The sequence below is a fragment of the Rhinolophus ferrumequinum genome, chromosome 8, assembly GCF_004115265.2.
Source record: "Rhinolophus ferrumequinum isolate MPI-CBG mRhiFer1 chromosome 8, mRhiFer1_v1.p, whole genome shotgun sequence".
NCBI lineage: Eukaryota > Metazoa > Chordata > Mammalia > Chiroptera > Rhinolophidae > Rhinolophus > Rhinolophus ferrumequinum.
In genome coordinates this window covers 47437385-47460017 of record NC_046291.1, presented here as the reverse complement: position 1 = coordinate 47460017, position 22633 = coordinate 47437385, and the positions used below count along the sequence as shown (strand labels likewise).

General features: G+C 36.7%; 1 protein-coding gene across 2 annotated transcripts; it reads left to right on the top strand.

Annotated features, from left to right (window-relative positions):
• The first annotated feature begins 287 nt into the window (after window positions 1–287).
• On the top strand, window positions 288–22342 carry PLEKHA3 (pleckstrin homology domain containing A3). 2 transcript variants are annotated; one of them, XM_033112575.1, is made up of 8 exons: window positions 288–792; window positions 4438–4554; window positions 9477–9632; window positions 11808–11944; window positions 13448–13612; window positions 16256–16299; window positions 17822–17937; window positions 21033–22342. In XM_033112575.1, exons 1-8 carry the CDS (start codon window positions 753–755, stop codon window positions 21158–21160), a joined length of 903 nt encoding a protein of 300 aa, XP_032968466.1. In that variant the 5' UTR covers window positions 288–752; the 3' UTR covers window positions 21161–22342. The 2 variants fall into 2 exon arrangements, with proteins under 2 accessions (XP_032968466.1, XP_032968467.1); XM_033112576.1 differs by lacking the exon at window positions 288–792 and adding an exon at window positions 3216–3351.
• The last annotated feature ends 291 nt before the right edge of the window (window positions 22343–22633 follow it).

Here is a 22633-nt window from a genome sequence, read left to right as displayed (position 1 = left end):
CGGACAAGTGCGCAGGGAGATAGTGCTCGGGTGGGTCCAGGGGCTGTGCGCACAGCAGGGTGCCAGCCTGCCGCTTCTGGGCCGAAAGGCTTCGGCCCTGGGGGGTCGGTCAATCCGGGTCTCCGCAGCTGGGGGGCGGATGGGGAGCCCCGGGGCCGCCAGTAGAGGGCCTGAGGGAAGGTGAGAGTTGCCCAGCGCCCAGGCCAGGAGGCTGAGGGTGCCCCGCGCCGGCACGCCCTCCTCTTTCAGCCTCCAGCACCGCGGCGGGGCAGCAGGCCGCGCTGTCTCCTTCAGCCGCGCAGCCGGGGAGGGGTTTCCCGGGACAAGCCGGCCCCTTTCATCCAGGAAGTGAAAGCGACGTCGGGGTCAATGAAAACAAACGGGGAACCCGGGGGGAAGGAAGGCAGGCGAGGAGGAGGGAGCTCCGGGGCGCGGGAGGGAGCTGCCGGGCAGCGGAAGAGCGAGCAGGAGGCCGGCCGCCGTTCCACTTTTGTTGCCGCCGCGCCGAGGCTCGCCGGGGAATGTCTGAGCCCGCGCCTCGTGGTCCTCGAGCTCCACGGGGCGGCCGCCGTTCCGGCCTCTAAGGGCCGCCACGTACCAACGGCGCGCGCGGGCTGAGGAAGACTTGGTGCCGGCTGGGGGCGCCCGGGGAGGGGCCCGGCGGGCCGGGCGGGGCTGCCCAGGCTCCGCGCTTACCCCATCAGCGCGGCCCGCGCCAGGCCACGAGGATGCGCGGCGCCGGGCTCTGAAGCATGGAGGGGGTTCTGTACAAGTGGACCAACTATCTCACAGGTATGAGGGTTCGGATGCTGGTGGGGTTCGGGGGCAGCGGGGAGAGGGCTTGGGCGGGCTTCAGCGGGAAGTCTGCCTTGAAGGCAGGTCGGGGCTCCGCCTCCCTCCGCTTGGCCTGCGTGGGGGCCTCACAGCGAGCGAATCGGCTCTATTTGGTTCCTGGGCTTAATCTCTTTCTCTGTCCCTTTTTAGAGCCCGTCTGGCTTCTGCAGGGGACAGTTCCAGACTGCGCACCTTCCTGAAGGTGGGAGGTGCACCTGACCACTTTTTTGCCCGTGTAATAATACTTCTGTTTCCCTTTGTAGCTTCCCGAACAATTCCCACTCTACATGTGTTGTGATCTCTGTCCTTATTCACACTTAATTCAGCATTTTGTTAATAACAGTTGTCGGGGTATAAGACTGGAATGGACCCTTTAAAAATCAAGATTTAATTTTAAGAAGTCTTTTTATTTCCTTAGTAGTGCAGTTTATTTTAGCAGTTCTCTTGTTGAAGTTGTTCCTAGGTAATATTCTCTTAGGGGTTGGTTGTCATTGAGGTAGCCGTGTGCTTTGGAACTCAGTTGTGTGAGAAACGGAAGAAAGTGCAATGTACAGAAAGTCAGTGTCAACCATGAAGTAAATGGGTTGGAAGGAAGAACTCCAAAGAGCTAGGTTTTTTGTAGAAATGAGACCAGCAGGGAAGGGCCCTTTTCCATGACAAACAACCTGGTTTATTAAGAGTCTTAAATCTGAGTTCTAATCACATCTCAACCAACGGTAAGGACAAGTCACCTATTCTCTCAGGATCTCAATCTGATAAGACTAGAATGAGCAACTGGTATATCCTATAAGTGCCTTCCAATTCAGGATTCTATGATCTCACCAAATGAGAGGAAGGGGGATGGATTTAAGATAAGGTTAAATAGCAATGGATTTCTTGGGCCAGTATAATAGGCAAATCTTGACTTGCTGCCCATTTACTCACTCTGCCAAAAATATCGAACTCCTTAGTACGTGATTGTAGGATACACTCAACTTATGTACACCCAACCTTGTGCAAAATCTGCACATTAAACACTTTGAGGCGTGAGCACGGAGCTACAGTTGCCTCTGTGTTTTTGATTAATTGCAATGCTAAAGCCAGATTTATAGCAGCAAATGCTTTGACATTTATGATGCACAGATGCTTTATTTTGTTCGCACTTGGATGCTAAACAATTTGTTTCTATAAATGATATGTTTTAACAGGTAACGTTTAAAAAAATAAGGGAATTTTTTTTATTAAGCATTTTCTTTTGGGCAATTGTGAGAAGTTATACTGTTTAGTTGAGATATTGTATTAACTTTAAGACAGTAGTTTCTATTCTTTGAGATGCAAATGTTTATAAGCACAGTGTCTTGGGAGGTCTTTTTGGAGAAACCACTTATGCATAGCCCAGAGCAATGTGAGATTACTGAGATGAGTCATAATTTATTCCTGGATCGAAATACAGTCTTGGTGGCTTTCTTTCTCATCTCCTGTGGCACTGAGAGCACCAGCTGGTTGAATATTTAACCAAATGTGCTTAAGATTTTAGTCTTTGCAGAGCATTTAAGTTAACTGCTAGTATGCAGTGTAGAAGCTTGATGAAATCTTTTGTTTGGAAAAACTCCATTTTTAAAATTTAAATTTGACTCAGTGGCATGCTGATTATTAATTTTAGTTCATCTTAGGACAGAACGATGAGCAACTATTCACACTAAGTGATCTGTAAGGAATCTTCAGTTTGATGACAGTGTTCTTTGAGAATGTTTTGTAGAGAAGAAATATTTCAATAACATTTGGTAGTTTGAGATAAAAATGTGCTTTTTAAAAAAAATTTAAAGGAGGGAATATCTATGAGTCTTTTTCACAGATATGTGTTTTGTAACTGTGAATCAATTAGAGGTTGTTTTATTATTTCTTCAAAAAGGTGTGTAGAGATAATTAACAGTCTTAATTAGGTTAATTAACCATGGTCACCTTTTTAGTTGCTACAAATTCTAAATGAATTATTTTGCTCAATATTTGTTTTAAAGAGAGATTGAATCACATTAACGCAGGCTTCAAAAATCAAACTGGACCTGGAGGAGTGTATTTTCTTTCACACACTGTTTATAATTTGTTTCTAAGATGAATTAGTGTTTGGAAAGAATGTTTTCATCGTTTCTGTACATGTTCAATACAACATAATCTCATGGATATACTGCATATCTATACTCTCATGGATAACGTAGTATCTCACTTTTTTGGTATTTAGTCATTCATTCAATAAGTCACTTGAGAAATACATTTTTTTAGCACGTGTTATGTGCCATGCACCATTCTAGGTGTTAGGAATGCAGTGATGAATAAGATAATGTTCATGTATTAAAATAACTTACCTTCAAATTTCCTAGGCCTCATTTGGGAATATAGTGTTTCGTAAAAAGAATTTTCCAAGCGTCTGAAACTTGTTTGTGGATATCCGTCTCTCTGAACTGTATTATGACATTCATTCCCTGCTGGCATTTAATCTTTTTGTGATGACTCAGCATTGTCATTTCAAAAATGTTACAGGTAAAGTGTTTTGGATTGGTAAATCCTGGGTCTGTGTCAGGATGTAAGAATGATTCCCTCATCTGTCACTGTCTTGGTACTATTTGGCCCTGGAAAAACGGAGTTGATTAATCATATAGCAGGCTGTGTCTAAAAAGGATGAGGCCGAACTGTGATTTAATAATCACAGAAAGGACACGGACAGTCACACAGCCTCCAGCATGGCCACCGTGTTACTAATCAGTGAACTGTTGTAAATTAGTAGCGTACTCAATAAGATTTCAAGGAACACTGAGTTTGGCTTGCAAGAGCAGTAACTGAGCTCTGAGGAAAGCCATCTTCCTCATCCCCAGTTCTTCTGTAGAGACCAGTCTGTGATAGTTGCGCTCTAGTCACTGAATACACACTAATTAAGTGAATGATTGCAGTTTCTAGCACTTCTGCCTGTGCAGAGCTGTGCAGCAGCAGAGCAAGGAGAGAGGAGTGGTCAGGAATCCATGCTCTCACCACAGGGTTTGCAGCTTCTGTGTAAGACTGGAACTCATTCAGTGCTCACTGTTGCAAGGGAGTTTGCTTAGGAAACATTTATAAGAGAGGGGAAGGTCCCATTGCAGAATTAGAGGGCTGGGTGGCACCAGAGAGGTCATCTTGTTCCATCCACTCACTTGAGAGACTGAGCGTTTTGATAGTTACTGAAATGAAAACATTTGTCCTAGGTTATCCAACTAAAGAATAGTAGTAGAGCTGGGGCTAGAATCCATGTCTTCTGTTGCATCATAACCCAACTCTGTTCCCTTTTAGAAAAAGGGGGCAGTTCTGTTGCATCCTATGTAGGGCTGTTACTGAGGATAGGTCTTACGGGTTAATGAGAATGTTGTCAGCCAGAATAAAGGTATTACTCCCATATTTATGCTGATCTAGAGATTTCCCCAGAAATCTCTACTGACAAAGTAGAGATGGATGTAAGAACATTTTGGGCAAGGCTTGGTAATTAAAAAATTCATTGTCAGAATGTTATTTTAGAGCCAAGAATAACATGGATGGTAAGTTTTGAGTTCAGTTTTCTATGTGATGAAAGTAATTTCTTATTGTTTATGATCTTTGTAGGTTGGCAGCCTCGATGGTTTGTTTTAGATAATGGAATCTTGTCCTACTATGATTCACAAGATGACGTTTGCAAAGGGAGCAAAGGCAGTATAAAGATGGCAGTTTGTGAAATTAAAGGTGAGTGAATATACGGAATTAGAGGAATTTGAAGTTAAGTAAGTAAAAGTGTTCTTCAGCATTCCCCAAAAAGAGGAAAAAAGCATTTCTAACCAAGTAAGGATCTTCTGATACCATTTATTTCCTTAGCACTCAGCAGTGTCACTTGCCATTGTAAAACACAGCTTTTGATATTTCTCTCTCTATAAATATACTTTGAGTTGAATTTCAAAGTATTAGTGCTAGTCTTCCAATTTGGACTTGAAAAACGATTTCTGTGAATGCCACTTAAGAGTTCATGCTTAAATATTCTCTTTCATTCTCATAGAAAAGTATTAGAAAGTTTGGGAGCTGAACTCTACAGATGCTTTATAGGTTTTTCATAAAGTATGAAGTCAGAGTCATAAACTGGTTCTTTGCTGAATTGGAGATAAGCTCTTCTGGGTGATAGAGATGTTTTCTTTCTTTTTGGCTGATCTTGAGAGTTTTTGAGGAGTACTGGTCAGGAATATTGTAGGAAGCCCCTCTATTTGATTTTGTCTTATTTTTTCCCATGATTTAGACTGGGCTTATGTCTCAGGGAGGAAGACATAGGTAAAATGCCATTTTCATTACATTATATCAAGAATCCATAGTTTCAACATGACATAGTTTCACTCAACTCTTGATGTTAACCTTGACCACCACTTGGCTGATGTACTGTTTTGTCAGATTTCTAGACTGTAAAGTTCCCCTCCTCCCTTTCCATACTGTGCACTCTCTGAATGGTAGAAATAAAGCAATAAGTCATGCTGTAATTTTCATGAAGGAAGGTTTCGTGGACCATTGATTCATTTGTATGCATGGTTGGGGTGCGTGGGGTGGAGGTAGGTAGGTAGGAGAGATCAGGCAAAATGATAATGAAAAGTACTGAATTCTTCAGGGAGAATTGAAGAAAAAATTAAAGCTCTAGAGCAGTGAATGTTGCACTCCTAGAGGGTGTCATGGCTATGTAAGATAAAGAAACTTCAGCCTGGTATATTGTTACTTGCATGTTCCCTGAGATACATGATTTAGTTTTATTTTTTTTATTTTTATAAATCACACAAGAAAAGCACATTCAAAGCATGAGTTTTAGTGTTTTTTTCAAAAGTGATGGTTTTATCTTATTGGATTCCCTAGATTTGATTCCAAATGACATTTGATGAAATCAGAAATCAAACTACATTCAATGTTCAAAGATTTGCAAACCTTGTGGATTTTAAAAGACTGTTAGTGACAGAATTCTAAGGCAATTCCAAACATTTTTAAGTCATGGAAGCATTTTTGTTACTGTTTTTTGTTTAAAGTAGTCATTTCATTAAAGAATAACACATTCATAGAAAAGGGCACAAATCTTAAGTATTCACTTTGAAGAATGTTTACAAAGTGAACACGCTTGTATAACTACCACCCAGATCAAGAATTAGGATATTATCAGTATCCTACATGCTGGGATATTATGCCTCCTCGGCCACTAATCCCTCCAAAAGGTAACCATTAATCTGATTTTCATCACCATATATAAGTATTAACTACTTTTGAACATTTTACAACTGGAATAAATCAGTATTTTCTTTTGTGTCTGGCTTCTTTCACTCAACAGTATGTTTATGAATTTCATCCATGTTCAGTCATTTTTATTGTAATTTGTGTAGTATATGTAGTATGTTCTTTGTGTGACTATCCCACAATTTAGCTATTCATTCTAGTATTGATGGATGTTTTTTTCCCTCCGTTTTGGTACCATAATAAATAAAGCTGCCATAAACGTCCTTATATATTTATTTTGTTATACATATACAGAGGGTGCCCAAAACATGTATACACATTTTAAGAAAGGAAAAAACTGTATTAAAATTGTAATAATATATACCAATAACAAAAGATGAATACAAGTCATATATATACATTTTTGTGACACCCCCGGTATATGAATTTTTGTTCAATATATATCTAGAATTACAGTGGAATTGCTGAATCAGCTTTAACAGATATTAAAGAAGAAATTATTCTTGACACTGGTTAAAATAATAAGGCAAAATGTTAGGTATAGGGTCTACTGCAGTGGGGTTCTGCAGTAGGGGAGAGAGATTGGGCTCAACTGTGAATATAACAAGGAAAAGTGAGAATTTATAGCCAAGGAAACAGAGAGGGACAAATAGATGGATGGAAAATTACTAAGAGGAAACTTCAGGGCTAAAGAGGGATTCTGTTCAAACTAACCTAGCAGGATTCTTAAAGGCAGGCCAGGGTGATCAGGTACTATAATACCTGGGGCATGGTAGGGAAGAGGAATTTGGTCAGATATCCAGGGCGATCAGATATTGAGAGTGGGAGATTCTGACTAAACTGACTTGTCAGGATTCTTGCTAAAATTGGGCTCATCAAGGACAGAGATGGAAGTCCAAGTTTGGGCCTAGTCAAGCAGAGGGCTCAGAGGAGCCTGACTGAAGTTTGATCAAGGAAAGAATCATTGTCACAGATAATACCAAACTGTTTACCAAAGTGGTTGTAGCGGTTTATTTTTCAACTAGCAGAGTATGACAGATGCTTTGCATCCTTGCCAAAACTTGGTTCATTTAAGATTTTGAATATTTCTAGTGTATAGTGGTATCTCATGGTGGTTTAAACTTGCATTTCTTTAATAACTAATGATTTTGAGGGTTTCTCCCCCAGATATTAATTAGCCATTTGGACATCTTCTTTTGAAGTCCCTTATCAATTTTTTAGCCTAATTTCTAAATTGGGTTATCTTTCACATTGATTTGTAGGAGTTCTTGATACAATCTGAATGATTTTTTGTATCGCAAAGGTATCCTCCCACCCTATAGTTTGCATTTTCATTCTGTTAATGGTATCTTTTGATGGACACAAGTTCTTAATTTCAATAAAATCCAGTTTGTCGATTTTTTTTATTAGAACTTTTTGTATCCCACTTAAGAAATCTTCTGTTACCTTCTTGAATGTTAATTGCTTTACCCTTTATATTTAGGTCTATATTAGGTCTGTGTTTGGCTTAAAATTTATTTTTATATATGGTTTCAGGGGTCAAGATTCATTTTTTTTCCCCCACCTGAATATCCAGTTGACTGAGCAGCACTTAATTGAATAGAGTAACCTTTCACCCACACACTCACTGTAAGGACATCTTTGTCACAAAGCTATATGTGTGGGTCTTTTTCTAGACTGTCTTTTGTTATATGGGCCTGTTTTTCTATCTTTGTGCCAATATCACACAGTCTTAATTTCTTTAGTTTTATACTTTTTAGTATCAGATAGCCTAAGTCTTCTAACTTTGTTCTTTTTCAGGATTATCTTGGCTATTATTGGTCTTTTGCGTTTCCTTATACATTTTAGAATCTGCTTGTAAATTTCCACAAATATTTGCCAGAATTTTGATTGAAATTGCGTTGAATCTATACATCAACTTGGGGAGGATTGTATTCTTGATCATATTGACTCTTCTGATCCATTAGCGTGGTATATTCCTATATTCAATTAGGTCTTTAATTTCTCTCAGTAATGTTTTGCAGTTTTATGTGTAGGGGTCTTGTCCATTTTTCTTAGGAACTTAGTCTTTTGGAAGCATTGTTCTTAAGTTTGTTACCTTCTCAGGTGATTACTTTGGAGGTGACAGCTCATGACTGATCCATAAATAATGGTATGTTTAAAAATGAGTCATTGTATTTTAGTTTCGTCTTATAGAAACATCACTGGAAATTAGAGCATTGTTTTCTTTTAAGGTAGCTATTGGTGCTTTCACTAGTATTAGCAAGTAGCAAAAAAAAGTTACTCTTGGAGCTTTGGGATTTCAGTAGTTTTTATCTTAGCCTAGAAATCTTTTGCACCCATCATTGGTCGTTTGTCCATTCATAAATGTCATTACTTTTTTATACAACACAAGCCTCCATTTAGACCTGTCTCCTGATATCCTTAGTACATAATACTTTTTCGTCTAGAACTTTTCTCGTGCAGTTTTTCTGTTTCAGATTTAACCAAATCCTGCTGTCATCTAATCCCTCTTCTTGAAGCCTTTTTTATTTTCTGCGTTTTCTTAGCTTTCTCTCATTATAATTCCACATGAAGTCTCTGTACCAAAGAGTTCAACATTTAGGTGTTTTGATTATTTTTGGTATGTCAGTTTGTTTTCTCTGTTAAATTCTCACCTCTGTTAGAGCAAAGACTCCTTTGTGCTCCTGCTTTTACTTCCCTTGCTTCCCCTACTTCACTGCTCTGAGTTGAGTAAAGCCTTATTGATTAATGACAATGTGACACAAATTTAGTCTTACAATAAAAATTTAGGACTGGCTCAGTGTAATTCTTGATTAGCTCTCTTTTGTCAGAGTATCAAGAGGTGGGGTGGTGTGTAGGAGAGGAGGAAGAGGATGGAGGGGAAGAGCAGAAGGTCTCCAAAACGCTCCTGCCTTTCAGGAGACTATGATATGCGCATTAGTGGAGGACTGTTTTCTAATGGAAGGTGGCTGTAGTTATCTCTGACTGTTCTTCGTCTATGTGCTCGGCACTGTCCTAGGCTTCAGAGATACCAAAGCACAGACTCTGCTTTTGAAGAAATCAGTGAAAACTGAGTGATAAGTGTAATTATGCATGTTTATTTAAGGTGGAACAGTTAGCCCCAAGGGAGGGACTTCTTAGTTCTCACTTCTCAGTAGTTAATTTGTTACAGTTTTCTCTTTTACATGCCACCACCACTTTGGTACCTTTGCCAGCCAGCATAGATGTGAGAATGGTGGTTTGGGAGGTGCCACTAGGTAGCCCCTCAGGGAGCAGCAGTGCCTGCATCTTGAATCATAGTTGGTTGTTTGAGGTGTGTGAAACATCTAGTACTATGTAAGAGTGCTGATTTCATTCTCCCTAATTTACTTAAGTCCATGACTGTATTTCTCCTTTGTTTATCATCCTAGTCCATTCAGCAGACAACACAAGAATGGAATTAATCATTCCAGGAGAACAGCATTTCTACATGAAGGCTGTGAATGCAGCTGAAAGACAGAGATGGCTGGTTGCTCTGGGGAGCTCCAAAGCCTGTTTGACTGATACTAGGACTAAAAAAGAAAAAGGTAACTGCAGATTTTTCCGGTGTGGTGAGAATGTTTTCTTAAATATAAATGTACATTGTCATGTTCACTTACAGTAATCTATCCCAAAGAAATAATCAGAAATATAGAAAAAGGTTTACGTACATAGATGTTCATCATAGTGAAAAAAATTGTAAACAATGCAAAGGTTTAAATTTAGGGGAATGGTTCAGTAAAAGATATAGTGCTTATTATGTAGCCAGTAAAATGTTTACATGGAATTTTAATGATGTGAGAAGATTCTCAAGGTTAAATACTTGAAAAAGCAAGACTCAAAATTATGTATGTATTCATTGGACAGCTTAGGAAAGAGATACAGGAATTGATCAAGCTGTTACCTTTAGAAAGGGAATTTGTGGAGACTCACTTTTCACTGTATACCCTTTGACTGTACCTTTTGACTTTATTGTGTACATATATTGCCAATTCAAAAGGATTAAATAAAAATCAAAAGCAAATAATTTATGGTATTTATGTATGGTATTATGGCAAATAATTTATGGTACCATAAAAAAATTTATGGTATTAATTCAATTTTATGCAGATATAATGTGAAAATAACAGTATTTAGATCTTGGTAGTAAGATTGCAGTTGATTTTTTTCTTTTCTATATATTTTTTTGATTTTCCAAAATTTTTCATATACTTTTATACTGATACTACTTTTATAATTAAAAACAATAGAAATTATCTAAGTTAGTGAAAACAACTAATTATGGATATTGAAAAAGGAAGGCTAAATGTTGAATTTGTAACAATTTTCAAATATATGAAAGAACATCATGGATAGAATATGGCTAAGGGTAGGGTGAGAAGGAATGGATATTCATAATAGCCAAAAGGTAGAAACAACCCAATGTCTATAGACAGATGAATGGATAAACATAGTACAGTATATAGGTAAAGTGGAATATTATTCAGCCCTAAGAAGGAAGGAAATTCTGACACATGCTAGAACATGGATGAATCTTGAAGATACAATGCTAACTGAAATAAGCCAGTCACAAAAGGACAAAGATTATATGATGCCACTTAATATGGGGTACCTAAAGTAGTCAGACTCATAGAAACAGCAAGTACTGGCTTCCAGGGCCTAGGAGAGGGGAGAAGGAGGAGTTAATGTTTAATGTGTACAAAGTTTGAGTTGGGGAAGATAAAGAAAGTTCTGGAAATGGACAGTAGTAATAATGGTTGTATGATAACATGAATGTACTTAATACCACCGAACTGTATATTTCAAAATGGTTAAAATGGTAATATATTTTAGTATGGTTAAAAAGAAGGAATGGACTTAAATGTGGGTAGAAATTAATTTTGGTTTGGTTAGATGGCCAGGTAGAGCTGCTTTGGTCCACTCTGACTAGGGTGGCTGTGTGGCTAGTACCACAGCCGTGCCACTGGCTCAGGGAAGATGGAGAAACACCAGGATCTGCTATGTGTATTTTTTTCTCCTCCTTCTCCTGCTTACACCTCTAGTGTAGAAGGTATTGGCAAGTGAGTTGCTGAGATCATGGCTGGATGTTTAGTCTGTCTGGAGATCTTGAAGAAAAGAAAGTAAGCTCTTAATTAAAAAATTCTGAAAATGAAGCTATGAAAGGAACAGAAGAAAATAAATGAATATTTATATGCAATAGTTTTAACTACATATAAATTAAAAACTTCTTTATGCCAAAATATACAATAAAGAAAACTGAAAGAGAACTGACATATCTTGAAATGCATTCACAGTGTGTAGGACAAATGAAAGATTGCTAAATTTAGTATATAAGAACTTTTGTAAATTATCAATTTATATATTATTAAGAGAAAACTCAAACATCAGAACTGGAAAAACGTGTTAAGGACAAGAAAGTCCAATTCACAAAAGACGAAATACAAGTGCTTTTCAAATGAAAAATGAGTAATGGAAATATCAGTGGTCATCACTCTGCCTGTGGAGATTAATCTATCTAAACTTCATGTCAGACATATGACTGCCCATTTTTTTCTATTTATCTGAAAAGAAGGTGTTTTCTTAGGGCCCTGTATCCTATTTCCAAGGTCTCACACCTCTTAAGCTATAGGTGTTTATGTATTTTTAAAACATTATTCCATATGTTGTTTTGCCCCCAAAATATGAAAATGATCTAACTGAATGGTTATGTATGTTCCTTTCAGAAATAAATGAAACCAGTGAATCTCTAAAAACCAAAATGTCTGAACTTCGCCTCTACTGTGACCTCCTAATGCAGCAAGTTCATACGATCCAAGAATTTGTTCACCATGATGAGAATCATTCATCTCCCAGCATAGAGGTATAACAAAGATGATCCTTTCGTGTTTGGTTAGGCTTTACTGTACACTGGTGGGTGAGGTTCTTCCCATAAGGTGACAGAGAAGCATTTTCAAAATGAGTTATTTTCAGCTATTCTGAGCTCTCCCTACTGTAGACTCTCTGGAAATCTGTAAGTTCTTGTAGCACATTTCTCTAGGGAACAAAGGTCTATCTTTGCAGCCAGTTGTTAATTAGGTGGTTGGAGTAGGGAAGAAGCATTCCAGGATTTGTTTTCCAGGATGACTACTCAAATTCATTGGACAACAGCTATTCTCTTTCTTGTGTAATAAAGTTGTAGCTTAATTACTGAGAGGTGATAACTTAGCTTTATGAAATAACTTAAAAGTAATATTCTCAGAACAGTGACGTAGGAATCAAAACTAAGATTTGTAGGACCTGGCTGTGGACTAGGCTTACTCATTCTGATAAAGTAGGACCAATGAGCCCTCTTCTATCTAGCTGAAAGGCCAGCATGGTTCCCAGTCCCCTTTTGCTGAACTTGGGAGAAGTGGGACAAGAAATCTTCTTACCTCTCCTGTAGCCTTCTCCTGTTGGGGAGGAATCTTGTGTGAGGTAGGTCACGTTTGGTTGTAGGTACATTAAACCCTAAGGCCATATACTGTGTCACCGCAAGCTCTCTGGAGGTAGGTGCCCTCACATTTGCTCCAGCAGCTCAGGGAGAGTATCAGGGACCCAGGCTTCTGCCATGTTTCCACTCCTCCGTTCTTGCTGTGTTGGGTTTTTTCCTCCTCCTACCCAGTGAGTCAAGGTGACTGCCAAAGCCACACACAGGCAGGAAGCAGTGGGGTAGCCAGGGTGGAGAGAGGCTACCTCAAGTTGCTGTCCTTCGCTTTTATCATGGAACAAAAATCTCAGAAACTTCCCAGCAGACTACTCATCATCTTTTTTGTCTGGGTCAGTGAAAACTAGGACAAATGAGTACTTGATAAAGGGTCATGGAATAGCCATGACTGGCTTAAACCAATCTGTATTCATCCCCCAAGGTCAGGGTACTTTCCTGTCATTTAAAAAAAAAAAAAAAAAAAATGGAGTTTTTATTCTACTAAGAAAGAAATGGGAGACTGGGCCTGGGGTAGATGTGGATTGTGCCTGCCACTCAGTAACTCTACAGGTGTTTCACTGCTGTGATCACCTTTGGAATTCTGATAGTTAGCAAATTACCATTTAGGTTAGGTTTGTCAAAGATAAGTTTTGTATACAGTTTTGCAATATATTTGGTTTAAATGCAAAACTTATTTTTTTTTTGGAATCTAATTTCATACATTGTTTACCTGAGAGACATAATTCTTATTCATATGTTGCTTTAATTTTCTAAGGTAGTGTGTTTTAAATAGATTTGAACATAACCTAGTAAGGGGTCCCAACCGTTGGAGATAGTGTTTCACTACTTGATTATAAGGTGGTGCATGATTCCATATAGTTGTGTGTGAGTCTGTTCAATTCTTTGTGTGTAATTTTTCAGAACATGAATGAAGCCTCTTCTCTACTTAGTGCCACATGTAATACATTCATCACAACGCTTGAAGAATGTGTGAAGATAGCGAATGCCAAGTTTAAACCTGAGATGTTTCAGCTGTCTCATCCGGATCCCTTAGTTTCTCCTGTGTCACCTTCTCCTGTTCAAATGGTTGGAACAACTTGTTTTTCTTCCAGTAATATTGCATGTGTCTTTTTGTTGTTGTCTTGTTTTTATTTTTTAAGGGTGGAATATGGCAGTGGGAGGTTAATAGTCAATAGGTTGAATTTGTTTTGCATGTACTCATATTCTGTATTGGAGCCTCTCATCTGGTACACTCAGCATGTGTCAGGGTCCTGATAGCCTCCCCTCAGAGGGGCTGTGCCATTTACCCCTCTGAGTGTGCCAGGAAAATATAGTCTTCTATGGGTGCCATGACACAAAAAAAGGTTGGGGAGAACTGTTCTATTTGGTGAAAATGTCACAATGGGGTAATGTTTTACCCACAATGGGATAAAATAAGCAAATATTTACGGAAGTTGTAAGGGATTTAAAACAGCATGTTACAGAGGAAACAGTATTTTGTAGTCTGTATGTGGATTTGAACCCTCCCTGTAGGCAAGTTTCTTAATCTCTTTGGATCTCATTTTTTTCCTATAAAATCAAGTCTTCTACCTCAGAGGGTCATTCAAAGGATCTGGCCTGTTTAATGTTAGGTGCTTAATGTTACTTTCTTACTTGCTGATCACTGAACAAGTATTCGTTTTTGCGGGGTAGGGGGATGAGGGGAGAGGGTAGCAGATTTGTTGTCCTTTTCCAGCGAATAAACTTACTCTAGCTTTCTGTGTGGGGAGCTCTGAGGTGAGAGAACGTTTGATGAGACTTTACATTTTTTTCATCAAACTGTTTTCAGGAGCCCTTCCATAGAAGAAAGAATGCCACCTGGCTACTATTCTAAGCAGTTACTGAAAATGTATTTGTTAGAAGAAAGAAAGGGTACAGTTCATTCCTAGGTTCTCGTACCCACTCCAGCAAATTTAGTTATAAGAGATTTAGTAAACATTATTACCTAAATTTATATTTAGATTATTGTTTTTTAATCAGTGTATGGTGGACTGAGATAAGTGTACCATGAAAATGAGTTTTATGGCCAGATTAGTTTGGGAAGTGCTAGGTTAACTTAAATTCTCTGTCATCTCTGTTACACCTCTGTAATGCTAAAATATATTATGAATCTCTGAGATGGAGAGTGGATGTGCAGTGTTTCTGAAATTTATTTGACTTTTAAACCCTTTTTGTTTATTTTTTAATAACATCTCACAGGACTGTGGTGTTCAATAGAACACAGTTTGACAATGTTGCTCTTTAGAACAATTGTAGACATACTGTGAAATGTTAAATAATACATATAGCTGGGGGAAGAAAGATTTGTTGAGATGGATATATAATACTATGTTCCTGAGACTGATGTGCAAGGGTTACACTGCTTTTTTTGTTTTAAAGGTATACTTTATAGAGTCAAATACAATAAAAATACAAATCTGCCTTGTTTTTGCATTGAACTTATGAGGAAAATGCCTTCTGTTACAAATGCTCTAGAGTCCAGAGAGGTCTTATATGTGTGTTTTATTATAAGAAACAATAATAACTGTCACTTTAAAACCTTTTCTCAGTATAAACATTATAGGAAATCCAATAACTTAATCTAAGAAATATTAGAGGCTGCTTATTTTTCCTCGCTATGCCATTTTCCTTCGTACATAAAGCAAAAATTGTGGCTTATGGTAATTAGTTCTGGAGACAAATAACATGGAAAGCAAGGTTAGACAGTCTTCATAGGAAAATCCTTTTTTAAAAACAAATAACGTGAGTAAATGAAAAATAAAGCCGAAACATTTGAGAATTCCAAAATTAACCTGATCGTTATAATCATTTTATGTAGTTATTTTCATTGTGTCCCACTTAAAATTAACATTGCATTCAATTATATTTCAAATCATCACAGAAGTTCAAACAACAGCAATTTTGATCCACAGATTGAGTGATAATTGTAACGGGGATGTCTCTGAACTACAAATTGGCTGGATCATAACTGTTAATGTTTCAACTGGGGTTTCTCAGAGCAACTGGTAGCTCTTGTTACAAATGTGGAAAGCATTTACATAATACAAATGTTAGACTTGCACTTGTAAGAATTTTGACCCCTATATATAAAAGCAACCATCCTTAGCCTTTAGTATGTACTTTTTCTGCTACCGTGTTAAATATTGATAATCTGTTTTACTTACTGGCTCTTTGTATATTTTTGGTGAATTAGTTGGATCTTCTAAATTATGTTTAATATTTGTCATATTAATGTTTTTAATCAAATTTTACTTACATTTTAAATATATATTTTACAAGTCTATTTGAGGTGTAGGATTCTTCTTCTGAGTTCTTTAAAGACTTGAATTATTCATGCCATCTTCCATGAAAACCACACTTTTTAGAGCATCTGTGTAACAGTTACCTGAATAATGAATGGTAAAGAGAAGCTTTGCTACCAGACTCTATTCCTGCCCTGAGAAAGACAGAAAGAGAGAGAGAGAGAGAGAGAGAGAGAGAGAGAGAGAGAGAGGTTTTCGATATGTTGTTGAAAAAGATTCCAATTAATGGTTATTAGGGAGAAAGCTTGACATTGTGCTAATGTTACTTGAGTCTAAAAAATAAATTTTTTGGCCAGCATTTTTTCTCTGAATAAAGATAATAATATTCTAGACCTGCTTTATTCTACTTGACATATGAATTGTGCTCATTTTCTTTTTAAATTTCTAGATGAAGCGTTCTGTCAGCCACCCTGGTTCTTGCAGTTCAGAGAGGTAAAATAACCTTTTATGTTGACCAAGTTTCTCAAAATTATATCTACTTTCTTTGGGCCTTTAACATAAATTGGTGTGGAATATAAACTCTGTAAGGCCAGAGTCTGTTTCTGGTTTGCTTAGCATTTTTATCTCTTAGTGCTTAGTATGGGGCCTGGCCCCAGTAGGTAGTCAATAAAGAAAAAAATGAGTGAATAAATTAACCAGCAAGGTAAACACCTTGCCACCTATTGTACCTTTTTTAGATGTTTGAAATTATATCAAATGATGGTAAATAGAAATTATTTTTGATGTATCAAGGCTCCAAAGCTTAGGCTTATTTTACTACAGCTTTTTATAGCATCATATATTCATATCGAGCTATTGTTTTATTAGAAGCTAAAGATCTCACTGAAAAAAGAGAAAAAAACAATTGATATTTTAAAGTGTGTATTCATATCAACAGAATTTACCTTTTGGATAGATCTTGCTATTATCTCAGGCTATTAAAGTATTCTTGATCTTGGTAGGTGATATTCTTTTAAGTTGCTCTGGTTTTCTTATTTGGTTCTTTGGAAAGTGATGAAATTATAGTGATATTAGTATTTATTTCTCTACATTAAGAATAAATGCTAACTGAGCCCTTACTGTGTTGTCACCTTTTTTCTCCCTCTGATGATTATGCAATCTTGGATTGAACTATTGTATGCTCAGAGTAGTCCAGTGATGTTATGTATCCAATCCTATCACTGAATGAAGAGTTCACCAGCTGAATTTTCCAGAAAAATAGAAGCTTGATCCATTTGATAAAATTTTATTTTTATGATAAAAATTTTTCTGCTTTGTGTTTTATTCTTTCTGCCTTATTAAATACAATATAATAAGAATTTAAAATTTTTATTTTCTTCTTGATGAATCAAGGTTGTCATTAAGAACATTGATGTTGGATTTTCATACAATGGTAGCCAAGATGCTGTTGAATGATGGTGATTAGTTTCTATGTTGAATTTTTTAGATTGATTTTTCTAGTTTTCTGATTTTCTAGACTGGTTTTTAAAATAGTTTTTGAAAACTATTTTTTCACAAATAGTTTTGCCATCTTTATCTGTCTTGCTGCTCTCAGAAGTTGACCTCTAGCATATTCCCAAACTACCTTCCCATCCCTTTCACTCGGCTGTTTTCACAACTAGATATGTGCAGTTGTGAAATTGGTAACTTTTAGTTCTCAAACATTTGTTAACCATCTGATGTGTCTACTGTCTAGCTAGATCCTCCTCTATGAAATAAATTGCTGCTTCTTTATTGCATCCTTTTTCCATTAGTTTGGTTCAGAGGCCATAGTCTCCAGGTTACCAACTAGGTTCTAAATGATTTGACATACTTGTGGCTTGACCTCTGAACAAGTAGAATATTACCAAAATATTTGGGCATAAAAATAATTCCTCTTTCAGTTAAAGAGAAGTAATTTAAAACTCCAGATAAGTTGAGGGTATTTTCATTTGTTTAAGGCCATACAATTTAATGTTTTTAATTTAATTTTCAGGAGTAGCCACTCTATGAAAGAACCAGTGTCTACACTTCACCGACTCTCCCAGCGACGCCGAAGAACCTACTCAGATACAGACTCTTATAATGATATCCCTCTTGAAGACCCAGATAGTAAGTTAGAGGGGTCTGTCTCTCTCTTTGGCCTATTCAGCAAAATTGCTGAAATGAAGGATACTGACAAGTGAACACTGTACTTGATCCTTGGATTAATTCCTTAATTTGGAGCTAAGCAAACAGTACATAATCAACAGAAGCTCATTTATCCTCTTACAGACACCTTGTTATTAACAAAGAAGTGCTGAATATCTCTTTGTAAGTAGTGTGTCTCAGGCATATATTTAATACCAAAATCTTTTACTCCCACTACATTTTAGTATTCACTTAATAATTTTCTACTCCCACGACATTTACATTTAAAAACATTTCAGAAGAAAAAATAAATTGTGGATAGGGCAAGTTCTGAATTCTAAGAAAAAATAAGAAACAAGAAAATGAAAAAATAAAGGCAAGTTCTAGGTTCAAAGAAACAAAATCAGCATTGTTACTTAAATAATTTGAAATGGCCAAGGAAGATCATTTTTTCTGGGGGTGATAGTGAATTATAGTATCTAGTTAGACAGTAGAGACCATGATTTCTAGGGAACAGAAATATGGTCTTATTATTACAACTTTTGCTTTTCAAAGTCTTCACTATTGCCCATGAAGCATGTGGGATAGAAATTACATACAGTTCCTAATTAAGTAACAGATTGTGTTCCAAGAGTTTATTTATAAGTCAGTTGTGTGGAACACAGATTTTATTTCCCTTATGGAAACGACATGACAAATGGTTAGATTCTTTTGGTTGCCCAGAAGATCCCAGCTAATTCATAGTATGACTAACATGGGACAAAACAGTGGGGTTGGATTTCTAGTGTTGGAATATATTGAGAACATTGATTAAGATAGAGTTGTTTTACTTACGAGATTACACAGCTTTATTTAGAGGAGAATGTAGAGTTCATGAAGATGATGGAGATGCTAAAAAGGAATGCTTGCCATTTTCAGATCTTTAGAAGTTGATGATACCTTTTTTTATGCCCATTTTTATTACAGAATCAATAACCTATTCATGGATATAGAGCATTACTCTGTCCTCATTACCATTTTGAATTTAAGTTGGGACAATGGGTAAAGAAATGAAGAAAGGAAAGCGGTGAGGGTGGAAAAGGAAAGGGAGAAACAAACTTTACTGGGCCAATTTAGTACAATTTGGAAGAGATGAGGAAAGAGAAAGAGGGTTAAAGAGGTTAGGTATGGGGGAAACTATTACCTGAGGCAGGTATTGTATACATTCTAATTTACCTTATTCTTTGGGCCTTTTACACATGACCCTTAATCCAGAGCTCAGGAAAGAGTTCTGTTTGCTGCCTTGTACTTGTCCTAGATGCCACTTCTTTTTTTCTTTAAGGGGAACATTTCTATTTTTTTATTAGTTTCAGGTGTACAAAACAATGTAATAGACATTTACACTCCTCACAAAGTGATAACCTCCCTCTCCCAATCTACTACCCCTGTGACATCGTATATAGATAGCTGTTACAATTCCATCGACTCTATTCCCTGTGCTATACTCCACATCCTGTGACTATATGAAATTATAGTTGACATTCATTATTATTCAGCTTCAGGTGTACAGCGCAGTGGTCAGGCATCTACACAGTCCATGAAATGGTCTCCCTAATAAGACAAGTGCTCATCTGGCCCCCTACAAAATTTTTACAACATTATTGATATTCTCCAAACTGTCTTTCATATTCTCCGTGGCAGTCTTGTGACTGCTAATTTGTACTTCCTAATCTCTTTACCTTCCCCCCATCCCCACCCCCTCCCATCTAGCAACCATCAGTTTTTTTCTCTATATTTCTGAGACTATTTCTGTTTAGTTTGCTCATTTATTCTGTTCTTTAGATTACACATGTAAGTGAGATCACATGGTATTTGCCTTTCTCCCTCTGATGTATTTCACTTAGCATGATGTTCTCTAGATCCATAAGGGGAACATTTTCATTTGTGGTAGCTAAATTAATTCTTTTTTAAACCTAGCCATTTTCCTTAGCTCTCTTCTGTTTTAGGCACTGTGGTCCTGAATTTTTGAAGACAGTTTTCACATAAGATCTAAGTGTAAAATGCCTTATTTCTTTTAGTATTCCCCAATTTAGCTGTTAAGGCATGTAACAAAATTAGTCATACATACGTGCAATCACACCCACACACTTACACACACATGCTTACATATTTATATGCATAAAAATATCTTAATACTCTAGAACTTTTTAAATTGACAACTGTAGGGTAGGTCAGAACTTTTATCCTTAGATTACCTTCTGCTTATTCTTAAGTTCAGTGTCTCAGTTAGTTGACAAAGCCGAGACTGAATCAGTGCTACTTCTTAGAAAGTACATGTTTTGCAATTGAAAATCTTAGTTGAAAGTCTTTATCCCAAAATATTCTTTTCCTTGACAGATACAGCTGCTCCAATTTTTTATTAACTAGACTTTAAAAATATATAAAAATAGTAAATGTTCATGTTAAATTGTGATATCTACCTATGAAAGTGCAACTGCCTTGGAACAGGCGCATGCCAATGTGTTTAGCCGTGTTCACTTGTTCCTGCAGTGATAGTTTTGTGAGTTGCATTCCAAATGGAAATATGGGATGTTTCAGTGTGAGGTACCTTGACAGCTTTGCTCAGAAAGTCTAGTGATGAAAAGAGCAAGACCTGAATTAGTCCTAGTCCTGTTACAAATTGTGCGATCGTGCATTAGGCATGTGATCTTTTTCGGGTCTTGGTTTCTTTGCATAGAAAGCAAGGAGGATACTAAATAGCATTAAAATGATGAGGCTGAAAGAGCAATAGGTAATTATGAAAGACTAAATTCAATTCAGCAAATATTTATTGACTCCCATTATGTGCCAACCATGGTTCTAGCAATGAACAAAATAATATTTCTACTTTAGGTAGTTTCATATTTTATTTCATAAACTGAAGTTTCTCCTTATGATCGCCAGTAGTAGAAAAGTTAGTTTTCTTTCTTATCAACAAACAATCAAAAAATTAGCAGGAAGCTAAAGGAATTTCATGTCTCTGAATAGGAAACTTAAAATGTTCTTTCAACAGAGGATTGGAGTTAATATTGATAGGATGTTTAACCTTTTCTTAATAGGACCTGTTCACTGTTCAAGAAATACACTCAATGGAGATTTGGCGTCAGCAACCATTCCTGAAGAAAGTAGATTTATGGCCAAAAAAAAATCTGAATTGGAAGATCCTCTTCCATCCTTCTCTTCCTGAGGAAATAGAAGTGTCCAACTTCCTCTAAGTATTGCTATGCAAAAGCTGCTGTAATTAAACTATGTTATAGGGAGTAGTTTTTCCCTTACGATTTCTCTGCACTTTATAAAATATTGTAAAACAAACAAAAAAAACCCCCACATACCTTTGAAGTGTATTTTATCTTTATATAGTTTATTTGCAAGAGTATTTTCCTAATAACTTCACAGTATGAATGTGCATCTTTTTTTCTTTTTAAACAAATGATGGTGTAACATTTTGACATCCATAAGAACAAATGTAGATATTTTTCTAAAAAACTGTGAGGGACTGATGGCTTATTCAGTGTATATTGTAGCTTATAAACATGAAATCTTATAAACAAGGTTTATAAGAAGTGTGACATATGTAACTTGTGCCATGGACCAAATGGTCACTTTACCCCAGCTGAAAATGAGTTACGATAGCAGCTTGATGGTGATTGTACTGTATTCCTTTAAGCAAAAAGGAAACATTTAATATTCTAAATATTTTTAGCCCAAGTACCATGACATTGAGGATTTTTTACCAACCAGACTATGCTGTCCTTCGTATGTGAAGTTGACACTACTGATTTGTCAATACCAAATGTTGGGTTAAAGTATTTAATTTTTATTTATTTATTTTTCTGTTGCATCAAAAAATGACCTACCAAATTTAAGATACGTATACATTGTTATTTACACTGTTCTAGAAAACAGATTAATACTGTAGTGACTTTGCTCACTTCTACCAGAGAAATAAACGACTTTCAATGGAAGAGGATTTTAGTGACTTTTTCCCCCTAAAATAGACATTAAGCTGCTGTTGTAAGGTATTATTAATGTTTGCAGCTCTTTAGAATATCTAGAGACATTTTTTATTTATGACTATTTATACAAGAAAGGATTTCTGTTAAGGTGACTGCTTTATATCACTCGAGAATGGCATTATTTAATTAAAGAACAAATAGCATATTTTGGTAGTGCTTGTCCATACTTAATGTCAGTGTTTGCCTTGTAAACTGTTTTTTTAAATTCACTTTGGCGTGACAGTTTTGTCCAAGGTCCTGGATGAGGAGCACTTTAAAACAAATTGGTTTGGTGTTTTTAAGTTAATCATGTTTAATAAATATGTGGTTTTTGCATTCAAACTCAACATATAATACATTGTATTTTTTACATTTATTGGTATTCTGTCTAATCTTTATCAAGTGCTAATAGTATTCTTTATTGCTTTGATTTTGTTTGTATATTGAGACCTCATAGTGAATACACAAATGAGGCATAGTTTTAGTTTTGTTGCCTATGCACTTAGAATAGTGTCGCCTGTTTCACTTTAATTTTCTCTTGTAAGTTTATGTGGGAATTTTTTTAAGAGTCAATATTGGTATTTACTAAAATAAATCTAATAAGCTTTGTCTCTTAAGTTTAAAATGGACATATATAATCTGTAATCATTAATATGCATTTAGAT